Raw genomic sequence first — 16630 nt, forward strand, 5'->3', positions numbered from 1 at the left:
GCGCTTGTACACACCTTCTGGCTCATCTCTGACCAGGAGGTGCCTGCATGTGTCCCCGCAGGAGGTGGGCATTGCCACCAGCACCGTGCCCCCGTGCCACGCAGTCCTGGGTGCCGCAAGCACTTGGGAACAGTGGCGGTCCGCCCCCAGGTGGAAGCACATTGCCCGGAAAACCAGAGCTCGAGGGAAGGTGCCAGCTGGCCACGCACACGGAGCAGTGGACGGCGGCCCCAGGCCCGGGCGCCCCCCCCTGCAGAGGGAAACGCATCCAGTGAACCATCAGCAGACATTACCAGAGTGACTTCTCCACAATTTTGGTCCTAAAAACCTCCTCCTGGTCCAGGTTTACGGTGCAGTAGCAGTCTCGCATCTTGTTTGGCCCCGGGTACGTGGGAAGGTTTTTGGCTTCACCTAGAAAGAAAAGGTACATAACACTATCAACTGGGCCCGGAATTACTCACAGACGCATCTCCAAGTCACGGCTTTCTTTCAGAGCAGCACTGCTTTCTCTTGTGTATACTTGGTAGCTCTTTTGTTTGTTTGTTTGTTTGTTTGTTTGTTTTGAGAGAGAGAGAGAGAGAGAGCAAACAGGAAGGGGCAGAGAGAGAGTCCCAAGCAGGCTCTGCACCATCAGCACAGAACCCAACGTGGGGCTCGAACTCACAACATGAGATCATGACCTGAGCTGAAATCAAGAGTCGGACACTTAACCGACTGAGCCACCCAGGCGCCCCCCATTAACTCTTTATAATGTCCTGGTTTTCTTGTCACCACAAGTCACAATGTCACAGTGAATACCATTTGCACTATTAGAATGCAAGGGAACACACACATTAACCTCCAAAACAGACTGAAAAAGTAGGGATCCATGGGCCTACCATTTGGGGTTATTAGTTTTATTTTATTCACACTAGCCCCCTTAATTTTGTTTAACGTTTAAATGATAGTAAGGTACATATAAACTAAAATTTATCATCTTAACCACCTTCAAGTGTAGAGCTCAGCAGTGTCAGGTGTATTTACACTGTTGGGCAACCAATCTCCATAACTTTTTCATCTTGCAAAACTGGGACTCTGCACCCACCCTACCCCCAGGCCCTGGCACCCACCCTCCCACTTTCTGTGTGTGAATCTGGCCAGTCGAGGTTAATTCACAGAAGTGGGATCATTCAGCCTCTGTCCTTCTGTGACCGGCTGACTCCCTCAGCACAATGCCCTCAGGTTCATCCATGTTGTCCCGGTGTCAGGATCTCCTTCCCTGTCAGGGCTATAGGTGGGTCACACTGTATACAGATGGGCCCATTCACCCACCCTGGGTCACTTTCTAGTCTGATTTTGATTTGATAGCATTAGAACAAAATTGGGGCAATAATTAAGGAGGACTCTCTTTTATTGACAAGCTGTTTAAAATACAGAGTGATTAGCCAGTTAGAAGTGAGTCCCGAAGGGGGACCTGCGGCACAGATGTGGGCCGAGTGTCTCCCCCTCACAGCCCCTCCTCCACATGGAAGTGTGGCTGGAGTGAAGGAGAAACCCACAGGCAGCAGCACGGCCAGCCAAAAATGCCAGACTCCTCACTGACCTGGGTCTGTCTAGAGGCCATCATCAGAACCACAACCTATGTCCTCCGCTAGAAATGCACAAGCGTGAACGGCAGGCCCAAACAGCCCCGTCCACTTGCAAACGGAGAGTGATGGGTAGCTTGCAGCATGGACAGCTGATGTCCAGGTGACGTCTCCTCCGAGGAAGAAAAGCCTCAAACACACTCTTGCCTCTAAGTCTTCTGGGGGGCGTCTGCAGGCACTGGACCCAGTGCTGGGGAGACAGAGAGGTTCTGAGAGCCCAGCACCACGCCATCCACCCAACACGGCCAGTAAATACCTGTCACACCATAAGACCAAACTACCTCATTCTTGCCGAAACTGAAAAACACACCAAAAACCAACCTCAAACCGGAGCCCAAGTTCCTCCGAGCTCAGCGCCAAAGCCACTGGCACACACCATCCTCCACAGAACTCCAGCAAAACCAGACATCATCACTCACTTGGGGGAAATGAGCTCATTTAAAAGATGCCACTTTGCAAACAGACATATGCAAGAGTCCCCAGGAGGGCAGAGAGTGCCTTGATTTGTTCCAAGCTCTCAACTTTTCATTTAATGTCATTACAGAGTAGAACAAGTTGGGAGAGGGCGCTGACCTGGGTGGGGCTTTCTGTGCCCAAACATCGTACTTCTGACCAAAGTGTCCTTCAGGACTCCTAAGAGCACCAGGTATAATCTGTGCGGGTGGCCCCTTCCTGCACACGGCCAGAACGTGAGACCCACTTCCGAGCCTCAGTTTCACCAACTGTAAGAACATGAGAACACACTAGCTCTCCAAGGCTCCTCCAACACCAAAAGTGTTTTAATTTCAAAGATTCCAGAGGTTTTTCTTTTGGGAATCATCACTGGCTCTTAGTTGGTAAGGAAAGAAATAACAGATGAGCGTTTTCTTGCACGGCCACCTCAACATTGCAATGCTCCGGAACACACCATTTTTAACATGAGTCCAACCCATGAAAACATGGCCAACCGGGTAAAAGGCACGTGAATCTGAGCCAAGCTTCAAGTCAGCTGTTAACATCAAAAAACAGACTTTGTGAAGACTCCTGGCAGATGTGAAAGGTCAGAAAAATGTGTGCGCAGGGTGGGGGACCAATCCCAGAGCCAAGGGCTGTGGTGGCGTCTTCAGGGACAGAGGGCAGGTGGGGAGGTGCAGGATGGACATATGGCTCCTTCCGCTGAGCTGACCCAACAGGGCAGTCACATCACACACGTCACCCTGAACCAGCCCTTTCAAAAGTCTTCTGGTTCTGGACTGGGAACTGATCACTTTTGCCACGTTCACAAATCTTTAGCCTCATAAGCAGCCCAAATCTGTGGACGTCCCAGCTGACGCCTGTATGATGTGAATCAGGGCTTCCCACACTTCCCTTCGGAATTTCTTTTTGCAGCAGATGAGATACTTAGCTGCAAGTTCCTGTGTTCCTTAAAAGGAGAAGAGAAACTTGTCTGAAAGCTTCATGGGAGATGATGGTTGGTGGAAATCACAGAACTGGGATTTTGTTCCTGTTTGTTCTCCAAAGAACTTTGGAGCAGCAGGAACAGTGGCTGACACTCCTCTTCAAGGTGAGCACCGTCAGGGCACAAGAGAAAGATGAGCCCTCCCTGGACAAGATGACACTTGACACTGAAAGTGCCTGTGTGAACACAGACTGCCGCGTTCCTCCCACCCTGCTGGCCCCAGGCGGAGGGTTACAGAGGCATCCTGGCCGCCATGACGATGGTGCCACAGAGAGCCAACCTTAACAGGCCACTCAGATCAGCAGCAGTGGGGGCAGTGGGCAGCATCGCCAGCCACGTCCTATGCCCGGGGTCCTCACAGTTGGGGCGGAAAGGTGGAGAATGATAAGCTACCCCGAGTCTCTGCGTGGAGCCCCACTGCAGAAGGGGTGGGGGTGTCTCAGCTCTCGGGTGGTCCATCCAACCACATGAGGAACCGGCACCACTTCTTCCATGCTGACTACTTGTCCCACAGTCTAGAGGCCGTTTCCCTGGCTGACTGTGTCATGGTGCCTCCCTTTTCCTAGCATGTGGAGACACTTACCCAGGAAAGTAAAGCCCTCCTGGCATACAGTAGGTGCTGAATTATTTGTTGAGCGAACGGATAAACAAATGACCACAAGGTAAAAGAAGGTTTCATTCTAAGAACCAGAGTAGGATCATTTTCCTCCATCTGACCACATCTGAAATGTACCCTCGGCACCAACAAGAGCCGTGTGCTGCAGACGGCAGCTCTGTCAGCCCTGAGAAAGCAGCCCCTGCCTGGTCCTAGTGGGCCGCTGGCCTCAAGGTGCTGAGAGAGAGACAAGTCCCCATCCCTGAAAGCGGATGTCAGAGGTCACAGACCCCAGTGCCCCAGGAGAGACTCTGGCGACGGGGGGGGGGGGGGGGGTCTGATCCTGCCTGCTGCCCCCAACACCCCAGAAGAGAAGGATAGAGGGAAGCAGGTGGGTGGAGAGCTCCGCTGACAAACCACCTCTCTTCCAGCTGTGAGCCTCGGGTGTCCTTCCTGTGTGTGCTCTGAGCCACCACATCCACACCCCTTAGTGGCCCCCCAGCCCGTGGCCTCCACCTGTGAAGGGGAATATTGTGGGAGAACGCAGGCAGGTCTCTTGGCCACTCTGGTTCAGAATACTCAAACGGGCCCAGAGATTCCAGTCACTAACTTATGCTAACAACATAAAAGTCTATTTCCCCAAAAAGATCAATTCCATGATTAAAATATTCTCTTTCCCTGAGTATATATTTTTGAATACCTTGCTATCTTATCTTGATATTAAATAGAACACAACTGCATAAAAACAGACACAATTGGGATTTCTAAATCAAGCTACATGCGATCTTCCCTGCTGCATGCAGATTCGTCCTGAAAACCCCACGTTGAGCTGCCTGGACCCCCGCAGGGCACGACCTCACAACCACTACCGCCTGCTTCCTCTGCCTTCAGGAGGGTCACGGCCCAGGAAGGGGTACTGACACACCTTTCAGATTTCCTCAAGTAGATAAGAGACAATTCACAGGGAAATTAAAAGCTCAAAATACAATGAAAAGAAGGAAAATTACACGTATCCAGCTGCCCCTCCCCCACCACGTGTGACTCAGCGGTCAGTTGAGCTCTGAGTTCCCTAGTAGCTAAGGCAAGAATGGAAACAAGGCAGAACACACTCTTCAGACTTTCTCTGAAAATAAAGCACACCATTCTCCCTCGGGAAACACTGTTTTACAGCAAGGAGGTGACGGACTGGGCCTGTCTTCTGTGCTCCTTTTACGAGAGATCACATGGCTACTTCTCAGCCCGTCTGTCATGAGATGAGGCACACAAACTACAGTTGCTGTGAGAGTCCCGGTGAACGAGGTGGGGCGGCCCCACTCGGCTCAAGGCCAGGCCTCCACGTGCTTACCACAGACTCAGACGGCCATCTCCACAGCCAAACCGTCCCACGGCCGAGGCTCCTGGAGACATCTGGATGGCCCAAGTTCAGTTGAGGGGTCTGGTAAGACCCCCAAGGAGGACAGCAGAGCCAGGCCCCAGCGGTCCTCAGTCAGGCCTCTGCCCTCAGATGGACAGCTTCCAGCCACACGGCCCCTCACTGGGCTCCTCTGTCCTCCCCGAGGAACCTGGGACATGGCTGGGTGTCACTTCTGTCTGCCTCCAGCATCTAAAACAGCATACTACTCTGGCAAACAGTAATGATCCTGTAAACGTTAGCTCAAACGAAAAGTGAGTGAATGCACTAATAAAATGACCAGCTGGGCAGGGCTTTGGGAGTACTGATTCCACACCTCTGCTGGGTATTTCGCAGGCGTCTTTGAGAGCCAAGGTGCATAATCAGGACCAGGGAGCTGGACCGTCCAGCAGTGATTGGGCAAGGACAGGGCCCTGTGGATTCCACCCCAGTCCAGGATGTGTGCTGCACCCTGAGCCAATGATCGGGCCCCTGGAGGCCACTGCTGGAGGGACAGCACAGGTGCTCTGGGAGACTGCATGAGCAGAGCCTGAACTCCCAATACCCTTGCAGACCCACAACATGTGACAGAGGCATCTGGGATCCCCAGCTCCTCCACCAGCCGACTGCCATAGCCCATCTGGACCTCACAGTACTGAGGATTCACCCGGCCAAATCCAGCCCAACCCGCCAGCCCCAAATCCCTGGCCCCAAAGCTGTGAGATACAGGTGGCTGTTTCTAAGCCTTAAAACTGTGAGGAAGCCTATTCCCAGGACACACACAAGTCCAAAGCCTCACAAGCTCATACAGGTCTACCCAATGCACACACAGCTTCCTCGTATCACAAGCTCATACGGTATGAGTATCACAAGCTCAGCCGGGCACATACAATTTCTCATGTTAGAAGCTCATAGAGGACTACCCAGGGCAAATGCAATTTACTCATTTTCTGAGCTCCTATATTGCTAACCGGGGCGCACACTATGTCCTCAGGTCCTGATCTCATACACTGGAAGTCAAGTGGCTTTCCTTTTCCTCCCCCTCCGGCACACTGCTGATGACCTTAATCATGCAATTACTCCAGTGACAGGGTCTGACCCCATCCAGCCATCATCTTATCTGTGTGTCACAGCCCTGAGGGGCTCAGGACATGTGTCCTGTGGGCGGCACGGGGTGGCTACAGGAGATACTTTGCACATGTCGTGGCGTGATTCGGTTCCTATTGTACATCCGTTATCCCAGATTGGAGAGGGGGAAATAAAACGTGATAGACAGACAACCACGGCGAGCCAGATGACGGCACAGCCCGGTCTGTGGGGACCTTTGAAGGCTGAACCAGCCAGAGCCACAGCTGGTTGTGACCTGACCAGTCCCCTCCTAAGAGGTCATCATAGCAGCAAGAGAGAGCAGAGCAGGTCTGTCATGATGAACTGTGCCGGCTTGCTTTACAATTTCAGGATCCAACTGCTTTTTTTAACATTCCTTAACAGACCAAGAGACTGGAACAAAGAAGCTTAAAGCCCCCGAGTGAGTGTGCAGGAGGCCTGCCTGCTCTTGCCGAAGCCACATCAGACAAGGGCTGTGTTCTCATCAGGGCCCACACAGGACCCTGGACCGGGGTGGCCCTGCTGGTCCTTCGCCTCATGGTCACCTTACGTTTACCCCCTAGAAAAGGGGCTGTTGCCCCGACCTTGATTTCCATTTGTCAGGAAGGTAGCATTCTGAGCCTGTGAGTAGAAGACGCTGTCCCCCTGCCAGCCACACTGTCATAAAAACACATAAATCAGGTGTCGTGTCCTCAGGCCATGGCTCCACAGAGGCCAGGGAGACACCCTGTATTGGGTGCTCCCCTCAGGTCTCAGCCTGGGGCCCTTACCGAACACGGCACTAAGACACAGTCTGCTCTCTAAATGCTGAGTTAGTGGATGTCATTTAAAAATGGAGTGATTTCACATTTATTTTAAATCCTTTAGAAAACTCTGAGGATCTGGCCATGCCCATAGCCACTTCCCCTTGCTGAAACGGTTGCAGCAGATCTGGTGGGGTGGCCCCTCTCAGGGGGCACCTGCTGGCCTTGTGCATTTGGAACCACCGTGCCACACATTTGGGGGACAGCCCAGACCTGTTCAGGTCTTTTTGTGCATGTGGTTGTCAGAATCCATCGCTCGAGAAAAGCCACCCCATGGTGGAAATGTCGTCAAAATACAAACCCAAGGGCCCTGGCTTCTCATGCAGTCTGCCCTCCCTGCCGCCTCACTGAGTCTGCCTACACCCCACTCTCCAGAGTGCCTGTCAGCCAGGGGGCAACCGCCCCAGAGCCCTCCACCTCCCCAACAGTGCAAGTGGCATCTGGGGTCCCCTTGGAAAATGGAATCTCTAGCTGGAAGGCCACCTGTGGCAGACTGCGGGAGGAGGGGGACTCTGGGGCAAAGGCCTATAGTGCATCTGCAGGGACGGAGGGCAGGCTGGCGCCCACCTGCCGGGAGCGCCTCCCCCCTCCACGCCCCTCGCTCTGGGTCACCCCTGGCATCACTTAATCCCATGGTTCCCGAATGGCCGGGCAGACCCCTGTGCCAGGACCACTGCTACAGGTGCACGGAGCCCCCTTCACGTGGCGCTAGGGCTGCCAGGACGGGGTGAGAACGGAGGAGGCGGCCTCGGAAGTCTGAAGAACGGCCCCTGAATGAGAAACAGAAGCCTAAGACACTACAACGCCAAGACAGAAAATCAGTCACTTCTCCATTTTCCAATTAGTTCTGTACACAACAGCACATCCTCAGAATTATTTACATGTTCAATTTTGAACCAAACTCAAACTATTCAGCACCAAAAAGACACAAAACAGTAGCTAACCTCACCCTCTCACTTAAAATCTAGTCTTTTCCCAAGCGGGGAGAAATGCATGTTCTAATCTCACACTTTTCCAATGAAGCTAGAGGTGAAAACAGTGTTCTTGGACAATACCTCGATGCTGAAATAAAAAGCTGGAAAATCAAGAAAAGTGAAAAAGAAACCACCAGTTTCCTCTTCATTTTTAAAATATTGTGTTGAATGGGCCTTTGATTCCTTGGAAACTAAACTCTGTGTCTATTCGCAAAATACCTTTTCACCTAGTGCTGCATTTTCTATCTAACAGCCATGAAGATCAGAAAAGAGTAAGCAGGCCGTCAAGAGCACAGCCACTTTGCATGCTGAAGACACACTGAGTGTGCCCTCCGTGCCCGTGACCCTGACACCTCCCCGCAGCAACGTGGAGACGTGGTCCCCCCAGGACCTCACGCCCCTCCCAGGCGGCACGCTCCGGGCAGACAGGTGTCCACACCGGCAGGAGGGCCGCACTCTGGCTCTGGTCCAGGCCAGGGCTCGGCGTGTCCCCACGGTGTGTCCCCGCAGCTCCGGGTGCCCCGGCCCCTTGGCAGCACACGGGCTGCCCCCCGGCCCCAGGAGGGGAAGTCCAGTTAGGGACCCCGCGCCTCTGAGCTGCGCGCCTGCACCTGCTTGGCCCTGGCGGGGAGGGGGAAGGGGAGAGAGGTGCCACCAGCAACAGCGACTTAAACCAAAGCCCCCAGACCCGGTCCCGTGTGCCGGGGGACCTGCACATTCGCACAAATCACAGACTTTCAAAGTCACAGAAGTTATCAAAAAATACTGTTTTAGAGACATAGATGCTCCCATGCCCTCAGGTTGCAAACTGCTGTGGGGACACATGTCACCTCCCCACGACCCAGTCTGGGGCATCTCACACCTGCGAACGGCTCCATGCAGTGGCCAGAAGGGACCGTCCCTCACCGAGCTCCCAAAACATGTGTTTGCGTCCCGTGTAGGCGATTCTCTTGTGTCACTTTGCCCAGTGCCTCTCCCCCTGCAAGGGTACACCTCCAAAAGAACCTCAGAATTCTCCAGAGAACATCCTCCTGCGACCTCCTCATCTGAGGGAAAGACGACAGATTTGAACAAATCTGCATAGTGCAATTTCCCAAATTAATGTTCACATGATGAAATGTTAGCTGGTTACTAAGATCAATGAATAAGCTTCCTGAGAACACAGTAGGGACATACATAAGAAATAAATAAAGAGGGACGAAATGTCAGTAAGTGTGAAACTATAATTACTAAAACAGCAACTGTGCCTCGCTGTAAGTAATCAAACTGTAAGACCTCCCGAGTCGTCTACACCTTCCAGCACCGTTCCCCTCCCCAAAGTCTCCTGCTCCTGTCCACTTTGTTTCTACTAATCACAGACACATTCTAGAAGGGGTGAGGATGTCCAGGCAGCTGAGAAGGGTGAAGAGAACAACAGAAACAGATGGCAGGAATATTCTGAGGTGGTGTTTTTAACGTAGGAACTAAGGTGAGGCTACTATGCAAACGTATGAAAGAGTGGGGGGGCCTAGACACTGGTGAAGATAAGGATCTGAGCTGTCTTCAAGCTGAGCCTGGGCCCTCCTGGGGGCAACTTGCAGGGAGGTTACCCCACGTTATCCCTGCCCATTAGCACAGTAAACAGGAGGTGCCAATAATCACAACCACACAAAGAGCATGCAGTCTGTAGGATGCCCCTGTGCCACAGAAACCTCAGCCTGGGAATGGTTTTCACCTGGTGCTCCCGCCTACAGAGGAGGTAGAATGTGAATCAAATAGGGCAGAACAGCTGGGAAATCACCTGGGAGGTCACCTGAGAGAACGTCTGGGTCAACACCTGAGAAAACACCTGGGGGATCAGCTGGGAGATCACCTGGGAGATCACCTGGGGGAACACCTGGCGAATGTCTGGCAGTGGACACCAGTGCCACAGGGCCACGCCCAAGGCCCACCGTTTCCTCCGGTCGAGGTGTTGTACACTTGCTTGTATGTGTGCATGTCTCTGCATATGTGTGTACACGTGTGTGTTTTGATTTCTGGTTTTTCCTTTAACAGCTTTATTGTGACAGGATCAGAATACCAAAAAATCCACCTGTTTAAAGTGTACAACATGTTTAAAGTGTACAACTCAATGTTTTTTAGTATATTCACTAGATTGTGCAAATATCCCCACAATCAGTGTGAGAACATTTTCGTGCCCCTGAAATCAACAGCCTCACCCCTTCCGCCTCCCCCAGGCCCTGGCAGCTCACTCTCCATCTCTATGGTTTTGCCTGTTCTGGATGTTCATATAACACGTGATCTTTGGAGTCTGACTTCTTTCAGAAGCATAATGTTCTGGGTTCGGCCACACTGTGGCCTGTGTCAGGACCCTGTACTTTCTCAGGCTGAGTGATACTCCCCCGTATGGATGTACTATTACATATATACCCAGTTCTTCAGTCGACGGACACTTGGGTTGTTTCCAGCTTCGGACTACTCTGAACCCTGCTGCTGTGGTGACTGTGTACAGGCTTCTGTGTGGACAGGTGCACCCGGGAGTACAGGTGCTGGGTCATGTGGTATCCCCGGGCTCTGACCTCCGAACTGTTCCCTACGGCGGCTGCCACACTGCATTCCCGCTGGCAGTGGATGAGGGTCCAGTGACACTCAAGACTGTCTGTCTTTTCAGTTACACATTGGCTTGGAATCAAAGAGATGCCTGTTCCTCAATTTGTTTTATGATGTAAAATGAGGCGATTGTGGTAACAGGGTTATGAAGACAGTAACATTTTTGGCACAGATTTCTGCACTTCCCACACAATGGCCGGGCCATTGCACTCTGGTTTCATGTCCCAGGTGACTGGGCTCCCCAAGCCTTCATCCCAGCATGAGAGATTCTGGGTTTACACCACCTGTGTCCGAGCACTGACACTGAAAGCACGGGGGGCTGAGCCTGAGAAGCTGGTGTGCGACGACAACCACGCACAACCCAATCCACCCACAAGCCTCTAGGCCGCCGGAGCTTAAGGAAAGATCCAGCTTCTTTCCTAGAGAAAGTGTGAGGTTCCCAAGGCTGGTCTACAACAATGGCTCAGCCTCAGGGGCCAAGGAGAGAGGCGGAAACACTGTGTGTATAGGTTTCCTTTAAAATAGTTTCTTTATATGTATTTTGTCATTGCTGCTCAGAAGTACCGGTAACACAACTGTGGGAATCCAAGATTAAACACTACAGTCTTTCCACAGCCCCAGGCCCAGCCATAGACCCACCCTCTAGAAATGTCACTGGTTTCTGTTTCTTGGCCCTGGAGCAAACATCACCAATTTAAATAACAGCATCACTGATATTTCTTGGTTTATCAATTTAAAATCAACTGTTGACTCCCTGCCATGAAAGGTGAAGAATTTAGGGTCATGCACATCCCCCACTCCTGCCTCCCAATCATTTTACTACGTCAAGTACTCAACACTTCACGCTGCTCTGTACCTCTCACTGTCTCACCTACTCTCTCAGTAAGTTGACTCCAAACATGCTAACTCCACAAGACGCCTGTACATCACGACCATGTGGCTGTGTGTTGTGACCAGACACCACTGCCCCCTCCAGCTCACCCTTCACTTCGTCCCCTCCCGCTCGGCCTGAGAGCCTGCCTTCTCCAGGCTGTGCTCTGGGCCATAAGGAGGACACCCCCCCGGCCCATCCAAGGGCCTTTATCACTTGACAAAGTACGAATTCAGCATCCAGGTCCTCTCACCCTGTTTAAGGCACAATTCCATTTCTAAGAGCTTTTTAAATACATTAAATGGTCCAAATTTCCATTCAAACCTGTAGCCGCTTCCACAAATGACAATTCCTTGATTCATAAAGTAAGACCCTGGCCTGGCAAGGACGACCCCTCCCAGCCTGTGCTGGAAAGAGAGCCAGCCTCTGCAAGACCTAGGGTTTGTTTGTTTGTTTGTTTTCTCCAGAAACAACCAACATAGGATTTCAGGCTGTTCTTTTCTGCCCTGAATACTTTGGTACTTTTCTTTCTTTTTCCCACACCGTTCTCTGTAAGAATCCGGCTTGAACTTGAGAAAGAAAATTTCTTAGATGTTAACAAAAGATTAGAAAAACCATTTTCTTCCTTATAAAATCAGAGCCTGTCACTCATACCTCTAATGCAAAACCCAAAGTTCTGGAAAGACTTTTAAACAGATGATGTTCCTTTGTTCATTCATGTCTGACCCAAAGGGAAACCGCCTGGGTCCTGACAGACCCAGGGTCTGCACCAAGAGCAAGATTTCATGTTATTCTGGGGTAAAGAGACTCAGAGGCCTTTCTGATGAAAGCTTGCCCTTTTCATAAGTAACTTATTATCTCTTCGGTTGGCCATGTCTCAGGCACTTCAAATGCTGCAGTCAGGGTGGTCTCCGACTCTGCTGGGGGGTCCCCAAGTAGTGAAGGCAATTATGACAGGTGAGCACAGGGCCATGTGCTCACAGGACTTCACACATAGGTAACATCCGTGTTAGTAAGTGTCACTGCAACAGTCCTGTGCAACACCTATGAGATGCATGTGTGTGCCACGTGTGGCTCCATGAGGAAGGAGGCATTGCGGAAACCCTAGCGGTGCTAACATCTGCGTGCAGACGGCAGAGGGACTGCTCCCCCCAACAAACCCATAAAATTCCTTCTTCTTTTCCTTCCTCTCAGCGGCCAGAAGAGAGGCACAGAGAAGACAGACGGTGGCAACCCCCAGGCAGGGGCGGGGGGCTGGAAGAACCCCCCCGAGCAAGGCGCCACGACCACCAAGGCTGGCTGGCTCTGCTCCTCCGAGCCGGACAGAAAGAAACAGGCGATGAGAGCAGAGGTCTGCGGCAATGCAGAGTGTGGGAGACAGTTACCACAAAACAGAACCTGCTGGCCACAGATCTGGTAAGCATTCTGGTATCCAAAATATATAAAGAATTCCTACAACTCAACAGCTACAAATGACCCAATTTAAAAACAGGCAAACAACCTGAAGGACATTTTCCCCAAGATATCCAAACTGGCACACGGACAGGAAAGGATGCTCAGCATCGTGTGTCCAGGGAAATGCAAGACAGACCAGCAAGGAGAGACCCTCCACCATGAGGGCAGCTGGGATGTCTGTAACACAGGAAAACACCAGGTGTCGGTGAGAAAGTGTGGCACTCCTCCACGGCCACTGGGAGCGTGAGCAGCGCAGCCCTGTGGGAAGCAGGCGGCCAAATGCTCACAAGAACTGAGAACAGAAAGGTGCAGGTGAATGTCCACGGCAGCGCTGTTCACAATACCCCGAAGGTGGGGACAACCCAGACGTGTGCACCTGCCATCCAGGGACCAGCGGACATCATAGGCTGTGCAGGGGCAGGTGGGACGGGCTTGCTGGAGGAATACACACTGCTCCTGTGGGTGATTAAAAAGTCTGAAACTAAAGGTGAGTGGTGGTTGCACGACAGGAGAATGCACTAAATCCCACTGAAGTCTATACTTAAAAAGGGATAGATGGTGATTTTTTTTTTTTGAAAGAGAGAGAGCCTGTGTGTGCACAAGCAGGGGAGGGAAGCAGAGGGAGCCCAACACAGGGCTTGATCTCTCAACCCTGGGATGTGACCTGAGCAGAAACCAAGAGTCCAGTCAGAAGCTCAACCAACTGAGCCACCCAGTGGCCCGAAATGGTGAATTTTATGTTATGCACATTTTATCACAATTTAAAAAAGAAAAGTAAAGATGCCTACCAGTGTTTTGACAGAGGCCATGGCTGTTCTGTGTGACTGTGGTTATGACACAGGGGCCACATTCCACCCAACATCCTTTTCTGGAGCAAGAAAGGGTATAAATAAATTCTTTTAAATTTTACATTTAATTTAATTTAATTTAAAAAAATTTTTTAATGTTTATTTATTCTTCAGGGAGAGAGAGAGAGAGAGACAGAGCGTGAGTGGGGGAGGGGCAGAGAGAGAGGGAGACACAGAATCCGAAGCAGGTCCCAGGCTCTGAGCTGTCAGCACAGAGCCCAATGCGGGGCTTGAACTCACAAACCTCGAGATCATGACCTGAGCTGAAGTTGGACGCTCAACCGACCAAGCCACCCAGGCACCACTAATTTCATTTTTATTTGTACATTTTTGTTGGGAGTGAACATACACTTGGTAAACACAACTCAGCGAATTTCACATATGTGCACAGTATGTAATCAGTAGCCAGACCAAGATGTGGAATGGTCCCAGCACTCTAGAATGTTCTTCCAGTCTTCCCAGGTCAATACCCCTCCCAGGAGGGCTTAGCACTCTTCAAAATGTTATAACATTTGTTAGTTTTGCCTGTTCTGAACCTCATAAAAATGGAGCCAGACCTGTTAAAGCACTAGATGTTGCACACTGGATTCGAATTTCATCTTTAAAAAAATTTTTTTAATGTTTATTTATTTTTGAGAGAGAGAGAGAGCACGAACAGGGGAGGGGCAGAGAGAGAGGGGGACACAGAATCCAAAGCAGGCTCCAGGCTCCGAGCTGTCAGCACAGAGCCCCATGCGGGGCTAGAACTCACGGACCATGAGATCATGACCTGAGCTGCAGTCAGATGCCCAACCAACTGAGCCACCCAGGCGCCCCTCACCTCTCATTTTAATTTATAAACTGAAGTAATTTTATACAGAGAAGCTTGCCCCTCATCTACCATTTGATAACTCTTTCGTGAAGCTCACACAGAAAGCTGGGATAAATGCTTGATTATTCCACTTATTTACCAGATTTTCAAGTAACAAATTAGTGTCCTGTCGTCCTCGAAAGGTGAATAATTTAGGCTTTTTTGTAATTTTGCAATTATTTTTTATTGACACAATTTACATATAAAATTCAACATTTTAAAATGTACAACTCAGTGCTTTTCAGTAAATTCACAGAGTTGTACAACTATCAACACTAATTCCAAAGGATTTTCATCAACTGCAAGTGAAGCCGCCCTGAGAGCATTCACCCTGTCCTGGCCTCCGCTGCCAGCAACCCACTGTTGGCTCACAGATCTGCCTCATTGGGGACTTTCGTATAAATGCAATCATGCATATTCGGCCTCTGGCTTCTTTGGCTTGACATCCTGTGTTCAAGGGCTTCCCACTGTGGCCTCAGGACAGTGCTTTAGGTGTGGGCACAGCTTCATGTGCAAGCACGCACACACACACACCAGTCTACGCCTGCACCCCAGAGACTCAGGAGAAACAGCACGAGACAACACTACCCAAACCACATGACCTGGGCACATCAGCCTGCCTCCCTAGGGCTCAGTTTCCCATCTGTAAACTGGGTGGCCAATCATCAGGACAAGCAACACTCCGGTGGCTCAGAAAGTGGTCCCAATCATAGAGGACATGATGCTCTATGTGGAAAACCTGAAAGACTCCACCAAAAACCTGCTAGAACTGATCCACGAATTCAGCAAAGTCACAGGATATAAAATCAATGTACAGAAATCACTTGCATTCCTATGCACCAATAATGAAGCAACGGAAAGATAAAGCAAGGAATCGTTCCCATTCACAGCTGCACCAAAAACCATACAATAGCTAGGAATAAACCTAACCAAAGAGGTGAAAAATCTATACACTGAAAACTATAGAGAGTTTATGAAAGAAATTAAAGAAGACACAAAAAAAATGGAAAAAGATTCCATGCTCCTGGATAGGAAGAACAAGTATTGTTAAAATGTCGATACTCCCCAAAGCAATCTACATGTTCAGTGCAATCCCTATCAAAATAACACCAACATTCTTCACAGAGCTAGAACAGACAATCCTAAAATTGGTATGAAACCACAAAAGACCCTGAATGGCCAAAGAGATCTTGAAAAAGAAAACCAAAGCAGGAGGCATCACAATCCCAGACTTCAAGTTATATTTCAAAGCTGTAATCATCAAGACAGTATGGTACTGGCACAAGAACAGACACTCAGATCAATGGAACAGAATAGAGAACCCAGAAATGGACCCACAAACGTATGGCCAACTAATCTTTGACAAAGCAGGAAAGATGGAATAAAGACAGTCTCTTCAGCAAGTGGTGCTGGGAAAACTGGATGGCGACATGCAGAAGAATGAACCTGGACCACTTTCTTACACCAGACACAAAAATAAACTCAAAATGGATGAAAGACCTGAATGTAAGACAGGAAGCCATCAAAATCCTCAAGGAGAAAGCAGGCAAAAACCTCTTTGACCTCAGCCACAGCAAATTCTTACTCAATACGTCTCCGGAGGCAAGGGAAACAAAAGCAAAAATGAACTATTGGGACCTCATCAAGATAAAAATCTTCTGCACCACGAAGGAAACAATCAGCAAAACTAAAAGGCAACCAAAGGAATGGGAGAAGATATTTGCAAATGACATATCAGGTAAAGGGTTAGTACCCAAAATCTATCAAGAACTTCTCAAACTCAACACCCAAAAACAAATAATCCTGCGAAGAAATGGGCAGAAGACATGAATAGACACTTTTCCAAAGAAGACATCCAGATGGTCAATTGACACATGAAAAAAAAAATGCTCAACATCACTCATAATCGGGGAAATACAAATCAAAACCACCATGAGATACCACCTTACACCTGTCAGAATGGCTAACAACTCAGGCAACAACAGATGTTGGCGAGGATGAGAAGAGAGAGGATCTCTTTTGCATTGTTGGTGGGAATGCAAACTGGTGCAGCCACTCTGGAAAACAGTGTGGAGGTTCCTCAAA

General features: G+C 50.1%; 1 protein-coding gene across 1 annotated transcript in view; it reads right to left on the minus strand.

Moving 5' to 3' along the window:
* Positions 1-16630, minus strand: part of RASA3 (RAS p21 protein activator 3) — a 119391-nt gene that overhangs the window by 69799 nt on the left and 32962 nt on the right. Inside the window, exon 2 of the mRNA XM_049647293.1 lies at positions 294-411. Within this exon, the coding sequence (XP_049503250.1) occupies positions 294-411 (118 nt within the window). The remainder of the gene's footprint in view (positions 1-293; positions 412-16630) is intronic.

Source organism: Panthera uncia (genome assembly GCF_023721935.1).
Source record: "Panthera uncia isolate 11264 chromosome A1 unlocalized genomic scaffold, Puncia_PCG_1.0 HiC_scaffold_16, whole genome shotgun sequence".
Taxonomy (NCBI): domain Eukaryota; kingdom Metazoa; phylum Chordata; class Mammalia; order Carnivora; family Felidae; genus Panthera; species Panthera uncia.